General features: G+C 43.9%; 1 protein-coding gene across 12 annotated transcripts; it reads left to right on the forward strand.

Moving 5' to 3' along the window:
• The first annotated feature begins 199 nt into the window (after window positions 1-199).
• On the forward strand, window positions 200-19,589 carry ODF2 (outer dense fiber of sperm tails 2). 12 transcript variants are annotated; one of them, XM_055720974.1, is made up of 21 exons: window positions 200-236; window positions 1,653-1,740; window positions 2,442-2,595; window positions 3,963-4,088; window positions 4,709-4,852; window positions 5,978-6,144; window positions 7,185-7,314; window positions 7,607-7,738; window positions 8,607-8,681; window positions 9,397-9,468; window positions 10,049-10,165; window positions 11,082-11,267; window positions 12,094-12,203; window positions 12,897-13,032; window positions 13,716-13,826; window positions 14,474-14,578; window positions 15,137-15,295; window positions 16,183-16,283; window positions 16,818-16,980; window positions 17,340-17,465; window positions 18,211-19,589. In XM_055720974.1, the coding sequence occupies exons 3-21, from the start codon at window positions 2,488-2,490 to the stop codon at window positions 18,382-18,384; spliced, it is 2,442 nt and encodes an 813-aa protein (XP_055576949.1). In that variant the 5' UTR covers window positions 200-236; window positions 1,653-1,740; window positions 2,442-2,487; the 3' UTR covers window positions 18,385-19,589. The 12 variants fall into 12 exon arrangements, 11 of the variants coding, with proteins under 11 accessions (XP_055576949.1, XP_055576950.1, XP_027658223.2 ...); XM_055720975.1 differs by lacking the exon at window positions 200-236 and adding an exon at window positions 340-466; XM_027802422.2 differs by lacking the exon at window positions 200-236 and adding an exon at window positions 554-941 and having other exon boundaries at window positions 2,427-2,595.
• Window positions 19,590-19,697: the final 108 nt, after the last annotated feature.

Genomic DNA, 19,697 nt, shown 5'->3' on the forward strand with positions numbered 1-19,697 from the left:
CGCCGCCCGCTATCAGCGGCCGGTTGCCGTAGCGGCGGCCTGTTGAGGGGCGGGGCCTTGTGGCGCGGCGGCCGGGTGACGCGCAGGGTTTGAACGGCCCAGTGGGAGCGGCGGGCGGGCGCGCGGCCCCAGAAGTGCGGAGCTCCCGGCCCGGCCGCCGGGTCTCCGTGGCAGCGCCTCCCCGCCGGTGGCGTCGGCCTCCTGAGGCGGCAGCGGGCCCCGCGCGGCCCTTCACGGTGAGGGGGGGCGGGGGTGTCCCCGGGGAGGGGGCCGGGCCCCGGGAACGGGGACCGCGCGCTGGCGGGCGGCTTTAAACACGTTAACGGAAAGGGCGGGAGACGGCGGGGCGGCTGCGCGGGCCGGGGGTGCCCGGGTAGCCCAGCGCTAAGGCGGGCCCAGGCCGGGGCGCTGCCCGCCCGCCGCAGGAGGCCGGAGCCGCCGGGAGCTGCTGGAGCGAGCCGTGCCGGTAGGCCGGGGGGCAGCGGCCCGGGCCCCGGCCGCGGTGGCTCCGGGGCTCCGTACGGCTCGGGTCAGCCCTGGCCCCCCCCACCTGGGCCTGGGCGAGTTTAACCTTTCTCAGCGGGACGAGGCGTAGGCGGCGGCCTGGAGCAGCCGGTGCTGGAGCTGTGCACGGCCGGGAGCCGGGCAGCCCCCCGCCGGCTCTCCCCGTTCCCAGCCCGGGACGTGCTGCTCGGCCTTCCCCGCCGACTGTCCCGACTGCCGCCAAGCCGGTGTGACACCGGGGTGTGCTTGGTTTACACATCCCCTGCTCGGGAGCAGGCGCAGCCGTGCCGGTGGCTGTGTAGAGCCGGTTATCACGGAGCCCTGGCGAGCTGACAGCCGAACCCCCGCGCCAGAGCGACCCAGCACCGCACAGCATCCTGCGCCACCCCCTGCCAGTAACGCTTGTTCTCGCCCGGCAAACGCGGTGTTCCCCCAAGGTCAGCCAGCAAAGCCTGGCACTACCCTCGTAGCGTCACTTCACCCCACCCCCAGCAGCCATCCTCCCTTGCTCGCATTTCTTCAAGCCCCCCAAGTCCCACCAGGCAAGAAGCTGCTGGTGCTGCAGCTGGCTCCCAGTTTGGGTGCTACGGGTTGGCCAACCAGTATGCACAGGTCTGCTGGGCAGGCAGTGACCACACTGCAGCGCTGGTCTGTGCGGTGCTGCATTTCCTCTTTCAGCATGAGTGCTGATTTGGATGCATCTCTTCAGCCTGCAAAACCGTATAAACCTAGTACTTCAACGTTTCTGTCAAGCTGTATAGAATTTGTTGTTGATGGTAGAATTTGAGGGGGTGTGTGGTTTGGGAGGGGATGTACAGGTACTCTGGAACTGTTCAAACCTTGCTTCCTCATGAAACTGGTTAAAACTTGCAGTTAGAATTTGAAGGTTTGTAACTAAGGGCATTGTGTAATTGTACAAAACATTTCCATTGGTTAAACCAGCTTTCATCATCGGTATGTAAGGATCTACAGTCTTGGTCCTTCCCTCATCCCAAGCTTGTCAGAGGAAGCCAGGACACACCAGCTTTTGTTGTTTGGTTTCATACATTTGATGTATTTGAGCCTATGCGTTGCCTTAAATTGAAAGGATGTTCAGAAATTGGCACCTTTTCCTATTGATAGTCATTTTATTATTGTTTCTATATCAGTTGTCCTTCACTCATCAACAACAACAAAGTGACTTCAGTCCCTGCACAGAGCACGCTGTCCAGAAGAGCTAAAAGCTTTAGAACAACTGTAAGTAATTTTACCAAGGCTGACAAAAACCTTTCTGCCAGAATGAGAGGAGTGCTGCTGGTGGATTTTTGTAAGATTTGCAATTGCTTTATGCCATTACTCAACATCAAGCTCGAAGGTGATGACTAACCTTGCATCTCTAGGCTTCTTCATGTTGTTCAGTATTGCTTAAGGTTATGCTTTTTTCTGAAGATTAAAGAAATGCTGCGATCCAAAAGCTTTTAAATATTTGTTTAGCTTCAAAAGTTAAACAAAAAAAAAGGACACTTAAGGTTAAGCATGTCTGAAAGAGTCTACAGGTTCAGCCTTCTGGGGTGGAAGGATCCGATGGGTCTTGATTTTTCTTAACGCTTAAATTAATGCTCCTCTTCTCCCACCCCTTTCAAATTTGTCTTCACAATCAGATTGTGTTGGTTACTGGAACCCTTGATTTGCTCACTTGCTCTTAAGACTTCGAACTCCAATGAGTCTTACAGACACCTGCTATCAATTCAACTGTATTTGGTCTTCAGTAACCATGTTGAAAGTAGAAAATACCAGAAGCAGATAAATTACTTGTATTAATCCTAGCTTTACAGCAAAACAGTGTGCAGTTCAGAGTGGCAGGTGCCACTGAAAGAAAGCTCAAACTTTAACCAAGGCTGGCTGTTGTTGCTCTCTGGCACAGAGGGAAATGTTATTTCCAGTTTCCTTATTCGCAGGTTTCCTTTCATTGTATTGCCCTTTCCCATTTGTGGGAGAAGAGTCATGAAGAACCGTTCCTCATCTCCTCCTTTGCACGTCCATGTGGATGAAAACACTCCTGTCCATGTCCATATTAAAAAGGCCCAGAAAGCCACACCTGCAAAATGCCAGGTAGGAGCATGTGGCTACAAAGAAGAAGGTGAACAGTCGTAGAAGCACCACAAAATCTTCAAGCTCTGTTTTACTGTTGTATTAGAACTGTAGGACTTGAGTTCGTATTCGGTGGTGACTTTTCAGTAATGCAATTTCTGTGTTTAAGATGATGTAAGTATGATGTAGAATATATAGTTACTTTTCATGTTCAAGTGTGTGGCTGTGAGGAGTGTTGCTTCCAACGTGATACGGTTTGGGAGATTTTTTTTTTCCCTTTATTTCCTGGATTTGTGTCCTGAGAACAGTTTTTCTTTCGGCTTCATCCCTCTTTTTATAGAAAAGCTTTGGGGAAAGGTAGTATCTAGGTGTTTCAGATACCGTCTTGAATGTGTTGGAATAAATGTGCTTAGAAAAAGTCTGGATTCAAACCAACCTCTGGCATTAAGCATCTTATCAGTCTGCTGAGCTATGCAGCAAGGGGAATCTCTTCATAGCCTTCTCCACAGCAGGTAGAAGGCAATACTGAAGTTGATTTTCTAGCGATATCACATCCTCTTTTGTAGCTGGATGTTTACGTAAAGTTGTTCTCCAAAGGTGATGGAAGTTGCTAGCTCATTCTTCCTTACGTGCAGACATCCTGTTCCAAGGCCTCTGTAAGTTTGTGCTTGTTGCTAACAGCAAATACCAAGGGAGTAGGGCCTCACAGTGAAGTCAATGACTCCTATTAATTAACTGCCTGTAGGGAATGTTTAGGACATCTGATTTTCTCTAAGGCTAGAACTGTGCAAAACTACTACTGTTCCTGCAGTTAGAGCACCCTGAGTTCAGTACAGTAGGTGTGCACCTGCTAGCTGACTGCAAAGTGGGGAAAACGCTGCAGGGGCTTTTCGTAATCAGTTGCACTGAACCGTTCTTTTTTCTCTGGTCGTGCTGTTGTCAAATGATATAGCTGCTCTTTTGAGATGAATCTGGAATGGAGAAGGGATCTCCCAGGTTGTTCCCTCTTCACGTGAATGGGTTGTATTGCGGTATTTTTTTGTGTTTCCATAGAGAAGGGACTTCCTTCCCCCTCGCCCCAGCCTCCCACCCCAGCCAGCCGGGTAAGGCTCTCACGGCATCACGAGTGCGGGTACCCCAGTGACAGAGCAGAGCTGCTGTGTGACAGACGGGAACGTACTGCACCTGGCCGCGCCGTCAGCTGGACGTGCAATAGCCTGCCGTCTGCCGGGTGGGAGCCTGCTGCGGGCTGCTGGCTCACCTGATCTGGTGTATCATGTGTAAATGTGTTGCTTGTGTATGAATGATCTTTCATTTGGTTTTTCAGCACTAAAAAATGTAAATGGTTATTTAAAAGTTGTGATTTATTTTATTTTCTCTTTCTTTAGCAAAAGCACAAACAGAAAAAGAAAAGGGATACTGTAAATGTGTGCCAAGCTGCCCAGGTGAAAACTAAGGCTCCCTGGATGCCCCCAGGCAAAACATCTGTCCGGGATTCCACCTGCAGGTGGGAGGTATGGCTGATTTTGCTCTTTAAAACAAAATTCCAGGTTTACCTGAGGTTGAAGAGAGCAGTTGTGTAGTGAGGGGGCTGGGCTGATCTGAAAGAAGGCTACTGTCACCTACCATCCCTTTTAAGTGTCTTCTGTAAGTCTTTTTCATTTTTTAATACAGAAAATTTTGAAATTAATTAGCAGCCTATGGCTATGTCATGTCTTTCTACCTCTAGAAGCCAGATAGATGTCTTTGCTGTAATTTTTGCTAGTTCCCTTCAAGACCTCATCTGGAGGCACACGAGGGGCTGCTGTTCTTAGTCTCTTCCGAAGCATGGAGCATTTGTGTAGCATTGTGTAATACTTTCTTTCTCATGGGTTGATAGTTCTGACTTTTTATATTCCTGGCTCTTCCTAGATGGGAATTGAACTTCCATTGTATTTTTTTTTCTTTTTCTGTTCTAGTCTTTCTGCATTCTTGACCTTTCCCTGATGGAAATGAAAGAGCTGTTTACAAATGCTTTTTTCCTTATCAGGCTTATTGCAGTGATGCGACCTGGTCTCTGTTTTTGGCAGAGTTAGGGTTAGAATACTATTTATAACTTTATACTAAATAAATGATGCCTTTTATTTTCTACCAGGGACCAACTCACCGCCTAGAAATTGTGCCTCCAGATTCAGAAAAAATGCTGTCAGTGTTGCGCCTGAGTGACCTCTCTACAGATGAGGAAGATGCTGAGAAGATAGATAGTCTGATTAATGTGGTGGGAACGATGAAGAATGAGGTGAGGAGACAGTGTAAAGGCTTGCTGACTCGGGGCTCGTAGCTGATTGTTTGGCAGGAGGAGGCTGGAGTCAAGTCTTGGTGCAGTGGAAGACTACCCAGGCCATTGCTAGCTTGCTTAAAAAATAAAAATCCGTCTGAGTTGTTTAGAAGAGCTGAACTACCCTAGTGAGAAATTCACTAAACCCTACTATGAAACATTTTAAAACATTATCCATTTAATAAGGTATTGCTGTGTTTCGGTTTTCTGCCCAAGCCCAAAGTCTGAAAACTGGTCATTCTAGAAGGTGAAAAATACAGTATGTTGATGTTTTATTGTCAAAGAATCCACTTTCTTAACAAGATTGTTTCTTCTGATTCTGTTTCAAAATGTGCAACCCAGTGATGTTGTGTTTTCTTGATAAATAGCCTCTTATGTACTTGACATCACTTAAAAAAATGGGTAGGAGATGTTCCCAGGTTTCATAAGATACATTGTGGTGCGGGTAAACTGTATTTTTAACTTTGAGTTAACACTGAGGGTAGCAAATCTTGTATTGTTATTATTTTACTCAAACCTACTTGAAGTTCAAGTCGTGAACAAGAATAGGTTTTCTTACATTGTTTTCAGTTTTATTTATGCTACACAATTTAATGGAATTAATGCCACGGAACTTCCTGGGTAATCCAAAATGGGTAGATGGAAACAGAATGCCAGGGACTATTTAGGTTGTTTTCACTCAGCTCCCTGAATCTCACAAAGCTATAGCAGAGCAGCGGGAGCCATGTCCTGTGGGTGAACTGCTACCAAAAGTCCTTTCCTGCCATGTTTGAGGTCTGTCACATGGCTTGTGGCTGATGACAATTTCTGGTACGTGACTTAAAGCCAGGACGCTTGTGTGTCTCTGTGTTCGTGGGATGGGAGGTATTTCCAGGGAGTCATGCCCTTTGTGCGCAGGAACAACCTGGGAGTATCTAGGCAGGAAAGAAAAAAAGAAAAAAAGAAAATAGAGCAATGAAAAAAAATAATAGCCTTTTGTTGTTTGGTACAGTTGAGTAGCTGGTTCACTGGTTTGAGATGTGGATTCTGTGTATCACTTTAAAAACACCTGGTTTATGTTAAGTTCTATTTAAATATTGTCATCAGGCCAAGCTGCAGAAAAAGGAGGAACAGCAACGAATGGCAAAACGTCTTCTTGAGGAGCAGAAAGAAGAACTGAATGAGGTCACACAAGAGCTGGTAGAAACAGAACATGAGAATACGCTGCTCAGGCGCAATATTGAGCGCATAAGGGAAGAGAAACACCTGACTGTGTAAGAAAGCTCCAGCTCTCCGTTGTTACTGCAAGTAGTGGTACTTGCAGGACACCCGCTGCCTTTATTGCTAACACTGTTTGAGGCTGTAGTTTGTCCCCTGGGTTGCAGTGCTGCTGAAGAACTGACGTTCTCATGGGTTTTGTCACCTTCTGGAAGGAGAACTTCAGATGGCTGTAGCTGTGGGGAAGGGCCCTGGCGTGATTATTAGAATGGAAGAAACTCTTGAGAGCAGCTGGCTTGTGTGGCCTACTGTAGGGTCATCCTAGCTCTGCAATTAATATTTTGAAAGTTAAGAGATGCCATTTGAATTGTGATGATATTGGTAGCCCAACAAATAAATACGTATGGAGCTGAAAACTAGAGAATTTTTTGCCTTTGCGAAATTCGTACTGAGACAGGAGTGCCAGCCCTGAGAGGACTGAATCATGTTTGTTGTTTTCTTTTAGTGACCCTGAAGGCCTCCAAGGCTTTTTGCATCTGCTTTGTATGTAAAGAATTAGGGAAGTCTGTGTCCCCAGGGGAACACCAATGGTTTAAGCAAGTTAGATTTATTTTTTCCTTAGGAAAGATCACTTGGAAGTTAGTACTGTGTGTTGCCTGTTCAGAAAACTTCGTGAATACTACTGAGATTACAAGCCCTGGCTAAAAACTTTGCCATGTATGTCTTGATGTGCTTTCCTGTTTCATGTTCAGCTGTTTGGAGTCTTATTTCTGGTGTGGCTGAAGAGCCTAGGAAAAGCGAAGTACTGCATTTTGTTTAGTGATGTGTATAGGCTTTAGTATAAGCCCCATTTGTCCCCTCTTACGTTCCTGTTCCATAGCAGTGGTCCTAGCAAGCTCCTGGTATCTATTTACTGGCATCTGTCAGAACAGCCTCCGCACTGAAAGAGGGTAAATTGCTTGAGTAGTGTTTGTTTAGAGCATTTATGCTCTCATTCAAAGGTTTTTGAGTTTTAACCTAACAAACTGTATATCAATAGTGGCTGGTACAGCTGTCAAAGCTTCTTGTTCCTCTGATGACTGAACTGTCATTACAGGCTACAGAAAAAGTACTTGCAGCATGAGAAGGAGTGTTTGATGTCCAAGCTGAGCGAGGCAGAAAGGGATGGAGCAGCAGCAGCCAGGCAGATCCATGCCCTGAAAAATACAATTGGGAGACTCAGCATTGTAGGTGTTGTCCTTTTCTGTTCTTGCCTTTACTACATTGTCCTGTTCTACGGCTGTCTTAAAAATGTGATGTTACAGTTGCTGATCCAGAAAAATGTAAGGAAGAGTGGAGGGATTTAACATGCTTAAGGCGTTTGCTGGTTTTGTTTGACAGTGGAGTATTCACTTGCAGCATCCAGTGACCTCCTGCGCACATGGAGCTGACTGTTGCACTGCTTGTGCTTGTATCGGCTTCGTACATTAATTCAATGTGAACAATGTTTTTTGTTTGTTTGTTTTGTTTCTCCTGTAGGAGAAACACATGAGCAGCTCAGACATTAACACACTGACAAGACAAAAAGAGCTTCTGCTCCAGAAATTGAGCACCTTTGAAGAAACCAATCGGAGACTACAAGAACTTCTCAGAGAGCAGCATAACCAGGAGGTGAGCAGTGCTGTGTGGTTGAACTTAGCTGATTACAGGAGGCTATGTTGTCCTGTGGACTGAAATGGAATTTGAATTTGAGATTCTTTTAATTCTTTTTTTTCCCAGCCCTGTTTTGACTCTGTGTCATAAAGGATCAATGGTTTGTGGTTTTTTTATACCTGCCTAGTTCATAGAGTAAGACTGGCTTTTCTGCTGTGAGGATGTTAGACCATCGAGTCTTTGACTGTATTAAAAGGTATAGACACTACTGTGCTGCCAGCTCTTTCTCATCTGGATAGAGCTGTATCTGCTCATCATGCTAGTCTGAAATGTTACTGCTACGGTTGCATTGGCTGAAGTCTGAGAACTACATGTGACCCTAGCTAATAGGTACCTAAGGATATTCAGAACAATTGTTGTAGGCTCTAAGAGCAATAACGGAGAAATTGTAAATAATTCTGTCTTGCTTGTACACAACAATTCTATATTGCTTGTAAGAGCAATACAGGAATAAAATTGCTATTCTTCATGTAGTTAATATTCCATTTGGGCAAAAGCAGGTTGATGCTAACAGTTTTTTCAGCTACCGGTGAGACTGGATAGAAGGACTGAGTTCTTCCAAATTACTTTCCCTGAGTAGCGGGAAGGTTTGGAAAGATCTTAAATTGCCATCGTGCTTTTCATTATGATCTTTAACTGAGAAGTCGAAAAACTTTCTGAGATAGGTGATGATCTGTGAAATATTTAGCAAATTTGATGCTTCCAGATATCTTCTAAGAATTGCTGCTGCAACTGTGGGAGGCAATAGTTTGTTTGCACAGTTCCATTTAAAGAATCTGTATAAAACTGACATTTTAATTAACAGGTTTTCTCACTCCTTTTGTAGAAGGATGCTCAGAAGATGCTGGAGCAGCAAGGAGCACTGCTGAAAAGGCTGGCCGAGTCAGATGCAGAGAAAGTGGTAAGCAAATCGCAGTATGTCTCTCTCTCTCTCTTTAAAACGATAAAGCAGAAACGAAAATAACAAGCTCTGCTTTGTCTTGTATTCAGTCATAGGTCTTACAATAACACCTTTTAGACCAATAAAAAATATTCTGGCTTTTGTGGTAGTCAGAGCCACTGTATTGCTCCTTTGGTTAACAATCTACATTTCAGAGTGGATGGATTTTCATAGCTTTTGAAACATGGGGGCTTAGAATGGGGATAGCACAACTGAGACCTGCATATACGAGCATCATAAGGATTTACAGTATTCAGCTACAAAGGAGAGCTTAAGCCTGTTCTTATGTTTGAGCACAAATGATTCCACTTACCTTTTCTTATGGTACTGAATGTAAACTAAGAATAGTTATTATGTTGCCAGAATTTATAAAACTTGATGTGAGACACAGGTGGTGCCCTTTTTTGTCTGTGGATGTATCATCCTCTCAGATCCTTGTTCTGGACTGGGCATCCTATTCCCTGTTACACGAATGTACGTGTATCTCTTCTGCTTTCTGCTTGAGGAGAGTGCAGCCTGTTTTTCTGGGGCTGAAGGATGCTCTTGCTGTGGATACCAGAGGGCCATGGATGAGAGGGTCTCAGGAGGGAGGCAGTTACACCTCTTTCCCTCCACCTGCCAACCTAAACGTGTTTGTTACTTAACATCTGCCTCTGAGTGGTGTTTGTTTTCCCAGCAACTTCAGATGAGGCTTCAGGAGAAGGAAGAAGTAGTGGACAATCTTATCATTCAGATACAGGCAGAAAAGGTAGTTTCCTTTTTCTGTTTTTCCCTCCCTGCTCCACCATCCAGTTCTGTAGAACCACAGATAGTCCAAAATATGAGTTTGTATTTGCAGATGATTATTTTTATAAGGGATCGGATGACTGGCTTGCTTATAAAACTAGACAGACAGCTGCCAATTCCCACACAGCTGTGGATTCCATATTCTACTAATGAGACATCCGTCACAAGGATGAATAGGTAGTATTCTCTTTGCTTGGATTTATCACTGAATTGCCTGTTTAAGGCCCTGTTGGTTCCTGATGTCAAACTCCAGTCTGTTCCTCTGTTTAGGAAGTAAAAGGGGAATGTAGGGGAAGAGATTAGATTTGAAGAATGTTTTGCCCTAGAACAAATCTTTCAGGCCAGTCATTCACATCTGATGTAAAATAAAGGGCTACTCTTTGTTCTCCATTTTGCTGGAGTAGGAGAGCTGCAAAGGGAAAGTGGAGGTGGCCAGAGATAATCATTCAGTGAAGAAATCAGAGACTATTACCGACTATGCAGTATTCCTTCTATTAGCTTCCTGGGGGAAAAAGGCATGTGTCTTATTGCTTCTTATTTAGGACCAGGCAAAGACAGCGTGGGAACTCTCCAAATCTATGGTGGCTCTGAGAGGCCATTTACAAGCACAGCTGCGAAACAAAGAAGCGGAGAACAACCGTCTGACTGTACAGACACGGGTATGTTGTCAGTGGTCCTGGGGGTTTGCCTCTTCATTTACTCTCGAAACTGAACTGACTGACGGGGAAGTAGCGCTCACCAGCTATCCTCCTACAGTGTCCCGTAAACTGAAATATTGGCTAGTGATGTTTACGCCAGTAATGCACAGCATGCTTTTCAAATGAAGTAAGAAAAGAAAAATCTTTTCACTTTCTTGCATGAAGCAAAATCATAGCTTTAAGGTGCAGGTGCATTAATTAGTTTGGGGTTTTTTCCTAAGTTAATTACTACATAATTGTTTACAATCTGTCTTGATGCTTGACTAAACCGAAGCCAGATTGTGAACAATTTAGTTTGGGAAATGTTTTTTAATCTGGGAAAAATGCTGTGCTATGAGTTCATGTATTTGATCACGCTCATGCATTCTTTCTACAGTATTAACGATGGGGAAAATTTGCTCTGGTTTATCTTGTTCGAAGTCTTATGTTTAACATATCTGTTGATGCGATATTATGATGAATGTATGTGTGTTGATGGTTTAGAGGAGCTCTAATTCATTCAAGGTATATATATAGCTGCATAAAGCAACGTTATAATATGTGAACGTATCAGTTGAGTAAGGAGAATGTTCTCGGTTAGATCTAAAGATTGGTAGGCCGGACTTACCTTGGTCAGGAGAGAAAATCGGTATTCTAGAGAGCAGCTGATGAAAGAAGAAAGGAAGACTCTTGGAAGGAAAGGAAGACGTGTCAAGCTGATGTCTTTCAGCATTAGGACAGGGTTGTGCAGGTGAAAGCAGATTGCAAGTACCTCCAGGCTGAAGGTTGGGGGTTTATGCCCAGCTGTCTCCACCATTTCTAGGAAATTAGTTGCTGTTTTGGGTATGCAGGTATAAGGGCATTATTCCGTATGGTGTGTTTTTTCCCCCCCCTGCAGAATCTGGAGCGCGGTGAAGCTCAGCATAAGGCAGAGGTGGAACGTATCATGGAACAGCTGAAAAAACTAAAGCAGAAGGCAGATTGTGATAAAGAGGCCCTGAAGAAAACCATCCATGCACAGAAAGAGTGGGCAGAGCGGAGTAAAGAGTATGCACAGCAACTGACTGTCCAGCTAGCAGAAAAGGTACCTGGTAATACAGGAGGACAGACCTCATTTCAGGTCATGCATCTAAATCTTTGAATTCTGGTAGCAGCCCTGGGGACTCTGCTTTCAACTAATGAGTTTTGTTTTTGACTGGATGCCTTGACCCATTTATGCTAAGTTTAGAACAAATCTAGTTTTCTCAGCTGTCACTATATTCACTGTGTGTCCTTAACTTAGGACATGCAATAACTTAGATCATACTAAACTAGTAGATCTGATTTTTCACCTGGTTCTTTAGAACCATCTGAGGGTTGTCAAAAGCCAATAAAACAAAGTCTTGTGGTTTGGGCTGAAATCTCTAAATGGAGTTGGTTGCTAATCGAGAAACTATTCAGAGCAGAAAAGTACAAAGTCTTAGAGGCATACTGGAATTTCCTGTTGAAAAATGACTGAAGGATATAAAGAAAAACTAGAAAAGTTAGACAAATCAGAAGGGAACGTGGATTTTAGGCTACTTTTTTTTTTTTTTTTTTTTTTTCCCCTCTTCCTTGTTTTTAGAATTCAGGGGACCAGAGGCACTAGTAGAATCTTAGCCATGCTTTGTATTTCTGATAGTTCGTCTGCCTTCAGAGAGGATTCTTTTTTGCTGCTGTTATATCTGTTGGCTGACAGTAGTGTTGGAGAACACCTCTGTCTGAAGGTTCAGGAAGAATATAAATACTACTTGTCCTCGGTATTTTAAAAGTCTTAGTGAAGTCTCTTCACACATTATGCTTACCCATATCGGCATGTTGTCTGCATATTCCATATCCAGTGACATTTTTGTCACTCTTGCTCTTTCTTGTGTATTTCTTTTGTTTGATAGGACAGTTACATTGCTGAGGTGCTGTCTACTCTGGAGTCGTGGAGGAGTCGCTACAACAAAGTAGCAAAGGACAAGAGTGACCTCCAACAGGAAATTGTTGCGCTGAACAGGTTAAGATACAATTAGTCTGAAGCAACCAGCATGAGTGGGGATGTGTTCTAAGTTCAAGGATAGTTTAGTTTAATTTAATTTAATAATAGCATTAAATTAAATAATTTAATTGGATTGTCTGAAAATATCCAAGCAAAACCAGCACTGTCTAAGGGCTAGAGCAGTTCAGAGAGAGAGGGATTGCCTGTGCTGCTGACTTGCCGCAGCAAAGGCAGACTTTTAAAGAGTTTGCTGATCCTTAAAATTCTGTTCCGTTGCCATTTTGTAACACTTTGAGAGAATTAAGGTTTTTCTTGTGAGACCTGTTTGAGAAACTTGAGTGGCAGGGATCAGAAGAGCTAGGCAGTGTAGTTCATGCCAGTTTTGTTGTGAAGGTAAATAAATGTGTTGATATCACTGCAGTGCAGTTGTTGCTGCACGAAAAAATAGGTAGGTATGAGAAAAGAGAGAGGTTATCTCTTTATGCTGTGTATCTTGGAGGCAATGCATTTGAGCTCCAGGGGAGCAACTCAAGTTAATTTCAAAGAGGCTAAGAAGATTGTGGTGGTAGTGTAATAGATAGGTGTGCATACATGACTGGAGGAGGAAGATGAAAGGGTAGGGAAAAGCTGTGTTTCTGAAGCTAATTTTCAAGTGTTAGGAGTCTTATTCTTTCTTGTCACTCAAGGATTAATTTTCTTTCTGTATGGCAGCCGAGCTGCAGACTTCCTGGAACAACACGCGACCTTAGAGAACAACATGCGGAAGGACAGAGAAACTTTGGTGGAAAAATTGCATCAACAGACTACAGAGACCACTTCTCTCAAAATGGAGAACGAAAGACTAAAGGTCAGCGATTCAAGGGTTTTCAAGCTGAGATGCTGGGAAGAAAAAGGAGAAATTATAACAAGTTTGCTTGGCCTCTGAGGACAGAGTTGAGTTGTGCCCGTTGCTCCCATTCAGTTTCAAACCAGTTTTCACCATAACCTGAGTATGATAGGGCAAGTGTGCTGGGAAGAGACATGAAGGGAAGTGTACATTCTAGGAGAAATAGGTTTCTCCCACATTTTGGCTAGAAGTTCTCTCCAATCCAAGTACTGTTTCTTCCAGCTGGGATCTTACAGCTTGTCCTTACATCTTCATGCTGCTGGCCAGAGAACAAACAACTGTAGCTCGTGCAGACAGAATGGTAATCTTCAGAATAAAAAAAATGGCTGGCATATTTCTTCTTTCATCTGTTACCTCTGGTGATCTCATAGGTGACCTACTGAATTTTCTTCTTGAAAAGCTAGGCATTGATGCAAATAAGGAGTGGCTCTAATCCAAGTAGCACAGCTCCTTCAGGCAAAGGGAAAGATTGCACATCCATCCCGAACCTCTGTGCTCTGCTGATGTGAATTTGGCAATCCGTTGAAGTCTGGGAAGTTTTGCCAACTTACACTGACAATGGTCTTTTTTCTTAGTCTAGACCATGTTAGACAGCTAGCGTGGCAGTTACTTCCAAGCACTCAACAGAAGATGTCTTTTTCCAGGCTGCTATGGTGCTGATGGAGGAAAAGCTGAACCAAGCGCAGATGGAAGTGCAGCAGCTCAAGAGCTCTGTCAGGAACTATGAAGGGTTGATTGAAACCTACAAATCACAGGTAGGCGTCTTATCAAAACCTTCAGCCCTTGCACAAACATGTTTTCTCCTGTTGCTATTGTGGCTTATTCTGTAATGATTTAACCCTTTGTTTGCTCTTGGAGGATGTTGCAGTTTCATACAGGTTTGGTCCTTTCGTCTCTATTAGCCTGACTTTTTCCTCGCACGGCAGCATCCAGACTGCCATGTGCTGTATGCCAAAAGGTGGAAGGCTTGCCTTCCTCGCTGTGTGCTGCTACCTTGGTCATTAGGAAGAGCTGACTCCCACAGCAGAGAGGTCTTGATTAATTGAAAACTGCAGACTAGTTTTAATTATTTAATAACTTTTCCCTGCTCCTTTTCAAAAGGTAAAGGAAAACAGTGAAATGCTTTCTTCTGCCTTTTAGTGTAGCAAGTACTTGGCTGCTTTTCTGGGGGGACTTTGTGGTAGTAGGAAGAGAAGGCAAAAGGGGAGAACATTCGCTGGGAAGCCCAAATTACCCAGGTGGCAGAAGAATGTGAACTTCCAAATATAGTTCTGGGGTGGGAGTTGGTGGCAGGAGACTTGTTGCTGATCCTTGAGCAGTTTTAGTTACCCCAAAACACTGCACAGTTGTTGAAAACTATATATAACAGATAAAGTATGTGGGGGTTTTTTTGAACATCCAGGTGTTGAAGACCCGAATGGAAGCAGATGATGTGGCAGCAAAACTGGAGAAGCGTGATAAAGAGAACAAGGCACTAAAGGATGAAATGAACAAGGAGATTGAACTGGTAGCTAGTCCTCTAAAGACTTGCAAACATTCATGGATCTTAACGTTCTGAATGTAGTGAAAAATGGCTGTGAAGAGGAAATAAAGGTTTATCTTGGGTTTGCCTTTTCCATTAGTTTTTCTCAGGACTTGTTCATTCTGCAAAATTTATTGAATGTTTAGCAGCTTTTTTTTAACTATATGGCATTCTTCAGAGGTGTTTAAATTGCTTAGTGTCTCCTTTGTTGCAGAGATAGTGGTTTAGAACAGGGGACTAGGTAGGTTACACCATTGTCTGATGTGGAACAGCAGTCCTCAAAAAACAGCTTGTACTTCTAGTAAAACTGAAGCCCAGGATCCAAAATACTCATTCTCACTGCATTCATAGGAAATGCCAAATCCTAAGATAAAGCCTTTTGGAGTAGGAGAAGACCTTTGGCTTTGAACTCCAACACTGGCCAAATATCCACAGTGTCATTGTGGTTGCAGACTAACAAAGCTTCATTGAAGTTGAGAAATTTTTTTAGTCTTGACCTTATGAGCATTTAAAAGTTCCTCATGTTCTCTTCTTTGATTACAGGCACGTAAGCAGTTTCAGAGCCAGCTTGCTGAACTGGAAAAGCTGCCTGAGATCCTAAAGATCAAGGAGATGAAGCTAGCAGAATGTCAGGACCAGCTTCAGAGTTATGAGAAGAAGACCATGGACCTGTCTGCAGTGATTTCAGATCTCCGTCAGCGGGTAAGGAACTGGAAGGAAGTGTGTGCAACACTGCAGTCTGAAAGCCTGAAGCCAAGATGAATTTCTAGTCACAGGAAGGTTCAAACTTCGTCTCTGTTCTCGTCTCTTTTTGAAAAGATTAAACGTGCTCTGCAAAATAAAGGTGTGTGCCATGTCTTTGTGCAAGAAGCTAGCGGCTTAGCTAGTAGCATTCCTTACTGTTTGCAAGGTTTCTCATCCCTTGGTGCAGAACCTTATTGAGACTTGAATAGCAGTGGTGACCAACACTTGCTAATGCCAGCACTCACTTTTGTTACTTTCACCACCTTGTCAGCTTTCCCTCCTGTGGTTTTCTGCTGCTAGTGCTGTCCTAGCCTTGTTTTCTCACCCTGATTTCAGGTTGTTTTCCTAGTCCCTATGTTTGTGTCCCTGGGAGGATTGTGTAGGTACTGTGGGACAATTACAGACAGGCATGACTTCTACAAGCATGCCTCGGGACACAGCAGATGATCTTGCAGCCTTACTGCTCTACTCTGATGGGCTTGGAATTATAAACCGTCCTGGTATTTCAGGCTTTAGCACTTTTGTGGGCTGCTGTCATGCATGTGGCTGCTTTTAATGTGTGCATTTTGCCGCGCTTATGGGTGGTTGCTCTGCATGCAAGCATTTGCGGACCTGGCTTTTTGTTTGCAATATGGAAGAATTTTTCTCATACCATTGCAAACATTAACTGGAAGCACCAGCAAAATGGATGTTTAGTGCTTTGCTTTTCTGTCCACTGTTCCTTTTCTGGCACTCTCCAGAAATTACTAATTGAGCATGTTTCCTTCTGGCGAGCTGCATACATTTTAGGTGGTTGGTCATGTGTGGTAGTGACTACTGTGTGAAGTAATTACTGTAATTTTTAGATTGAGCTCCAGGGGGACAAAACGGAGATGACAAGAGAGAGGTATCAGTCTGCCCAGGAGGACAAAAAACAGCTCACCTTGAAGGTGGAGGAGCTGGAAAGGTTAGAAATACTAGGCTCTCTTAACCTTCCATTTCCATCCTCTTCCCATTGTTTTCTCAGGGGATTGAAACAGCTTCAGTCTTGTTCCAGTCCCCTGCGTGCCTCCAGGATTGTGTGTGTTTGCTTATTCCACAAGGATCTCTAAGCAGTAGCTGTCCACTGGAGAGAGATTTATACGTTTTTGCAGCACCTGTTGTGAATGTTGTTAGAAAGGATGGTGGCTTAGCAGATAAACCAGCTCCTTCTCCAATCTAGGCTGGCAGTTTTGAGATTACGACATATTACCATATTTTTACCCCTGTTTATAAGTTCCTTTTAGTGACAATGTCTGGGAAAATGCAGGTATGTGGGTATGCTGTATGTCCTTCGGTTTTTGCCATTTTGGTTTGAGAAATGAAGAAGTGTTTCCTGGGACTCTCACCCTTCAAGGGGGAATAGAATCTATTACCATACTACTCAGGACCTGATGAAAAGGCACTGAATCACACTCCATTTAAAATGAATAGGTTTCCTTTCCTTATTGTCTTAACGCAGAAAACTAGAAACAACAAATACCCAGAACATAGAATTCCTTCAGGTCATAGCAAAACGTGAGGAGTCAATCCACCAGTGTCAGCTGCGGTTAGAGGAGAAGACCCGTGAATGCAGCTCCTTGGCACGTCAGCTGGAGATGGCCATCGAGGATGCCAAAAAACAAGTAATTAATTTCTTGTGTTTGGGAATTCTGCCAAAACCTACCCAGACTGTAAAAGGGGAACAACAAGAATGCTGGAAATACTGCCTCAGCCTATGACCAAATTCATTACAGTCATCATGTTCAGTGAAATACAAATAATAAAACGTGCTGGTACTGTTTGTCAACACTTAAACCATTCAAAAACTGAACTCTGCACTCTAGTTTGCAACAGAAGAGAGGAAAGCACACAACTGAGCTGCTGCTTATGTATGAGGATGTGTCCAATTAAACTTTATAGAGCTTTTGTGGGCAATGGGGTAGGGAAAAATCATTCTGCTGTAGACAACCCTTTAACAAATTTGTTTTGTTGGTACACATAGGTGGAACAGACTCGGGAGCGAGCAGCATCTAGAGAGAGGGCAGTCCAGTCCAAGATGTTGGATTTGGAGACCCAGCTAAGTAGGAATAAAACTGAGCTGAACCAATTGCGTCGGAGCAAAGATGATGTGAGTGATTTGCAAGGGATGCTCTTGCTGTGCTGGTGGTGTCCTGGCAGCAAATGGAGTCCATAAACCAAGGTCCTATGGATATGCTGCAAAAGTCACGCAGAGCTGTGCCTGAATGACAGATGTGTGACATGACATGTCTGTTACGTCCCTGATCTGGGAGTGTGGACTCTCATTTGCATATTACTTACAGCAATAATCTGAATGAACTTGCTCTAAACTTAACGTGTTTAAGAAAATCACTTTTTGTTATGTTCAAATGAGATTTGCACCAGATACCATGGACAGATTTCAACTTGGTTGACTGTGCCTGGTTATCTGAGAGAGAATGCTATTCCTCCTCTAGAGGAAGGGACTTATTCTAGAAGAAAGAAGGGGAATCTTTCATAATGTCCTATTTAACCTGCTGGTTTACTTGAGTTTTACTTGGAATTGAGCTGGCACATGGATCAGGTCAAATTGCCTTTCAGAAAAGAGTGTGTTTAATTCCCCATAACTATAGCTAATCAGTTTTAAAAGCCCAACTGATTAGCTGCATTGTCTCCTGGTTTTCTCCGCAGGTTGTTGAATAGAGTTGGAAATGAGCAGAACAAATTATAAATATCATAGCACCATCTATAGTAATATCATCTACAGCTGTGCTAATTCTTGTTGTTCTCAGCACTCTTGGGAAACAGCTGAAGGTTAATGTGAATAGGATGAACGTTGCTGTCTTTCAGCCTGTGTTTTGTGCTTCTTCATGTAGGCAGAGCGCCGGTATGAAAGCCGCATACAGGATTTAAAGGATCGGTTGGAGCAGTCGGACAGCACCAACCGCAGCATGCAAAACTACGTCCAGTTCCTCAAGTCTTCCTATGCCAATGTTTTTGGAGAAAGTGCCTTGCTGGGCTCCCCCAGCCACGCTCGTGCTTCTCCATGAGGACAGTGCTCTCCTTGCACATCTGCATTTAAGCACAAAAGGAGCGCAGTTTCAAAGCCATATGTTATTTTGAAAATAGGCTGGCACTTCAGTGTGACTGTCAGGAGAAATTTTCCTCTTTTCCTTGCATCATGAGACAGTAAGATGATGGTGGCATATGTCTGATCTGTAGGGTATCTGCCGTACTGGTTTGGTGTTGGAGGCTGGCACTACACCATAAACTGTGCCCCAAACCCAGAGGGTTTTGCAGATGATGGAAGAGGTCCTTTTCATCCTGTGAGGTCCTGGTTGTTTCAGCTCTTAAAACCTGTCTGCGATTTGTTGAGCGTGTTGATGTTTGTAAGAGCTCTTTTCCTTTTCCATTCTGTCTCTGTGTTGGGGAGATCATGTAGCGTTCTTTGTTTGTGGCTTCTTTTTGTGGTTTGTTTTTTTTTTTTTTAACTACTGAACATTGTATTGATACATTGGATGATAGGATGGTGGGAGAGGGTCCACCCACCAGAAGTGTGAAGCTGAAAATAACTGAAGTGCCTGGGCTCTATGCTTACACTTACAAGAGATTATCTCCTGAACAACCACAGTGTTTGTAAACAGTTTTATACCAGCAATAACGATTTTGTTGGTTTGGTTTTTTTCCGCTTGATTCTTTTATAGGCCCTGATCCTTGCCTTTTCTTCTGAGTGTGATGCTGCTTTACTCTTCTCACCCTGATTTCCTGATCCTCAATATCCCCAGGACTGAGCCAAACCCAACTGAATTCAAAGGAAAGATTGCAGTTTAACCTCAGTGGCGCTTCAGCTGGGGTCTCACTGTGAGTGCCACCTGAGTTCAGGGTGTATGTGAAATACTGACTTGGTCTTAAGCCAATTAAAGAGAACCCAGAGATACCCAACTTCTTCATCAAACTCGCCTGCGCCTTCTCCTGGGAAGTCGGGTCTTCAAGTGAGTCCCTAACACACGTGCGCTCTCTGGTGCCCTCTTCTTTCCGGTAAACGGTTCTTAGGGGGGCAAAACTAAACATTGTTTTTGGTTTTGATCTGCTTTGTAGCCTGTTTATGTGTGATGTGGTTATGGGGCAGTTCTTGTCAAAAAGGTTCTCTAAGTTAATTGGGTTTTGAAAGTTCTCTAATTGTGTGTGTGTCTAACACTTTTAAAATCCTAAAGGTGCTATGGTAAAACAAGCAATAAACTACATTTTAATTGGTTTTGTTGGGCATTTCTTCTTCGTTGTGCTGGATCTAGGGTCTTCTGGCCCCTATTTTAGAAAAAGCAAACCCCCACACCCCCCCTCGAAGCTGCCGGTGCAGGCAGCT

This window comes from Falco cherrug, chromosome 9 (genome assembly GCF_023634085.1).
Source record: "Falco cherrug isolate bFalChe1 chromosome 9, bFalChe1.pri, whole genome shotgun sequence".
Classification (NCBI taxonomy): domain Eukaryota; kingdom Metazoa; phylum Chordata; class Aves; order Falconiformes; family Falconidae; genus Falco; species Falco cherrug.

Excerpts from the sequence above, each read along its gene's own strand:
- ODF2 (XM_055720974.1), top strand. The coding sequence starts at position 2,488 with ATGAAGAACCGTTCCTCATCTCCTCCTTTGCACGTCCATGTGGATGAA. Across the intron at positions 12,204-12,896 it reads GAAATTGTTGCGCTGAACAG|CCGAGCTGCAGACTTCCTGG; the intron begins GTTAAGATACAA and ends TCTGTATGGCAG. Across the intron at positions 16,284-16,817 it reads AAGGTGGAGGAGCTGGAAAG|AAAACTAGAAACAACAAATA; the intron begins GTTAGAAATACT and ends GTCTTAACGCAG.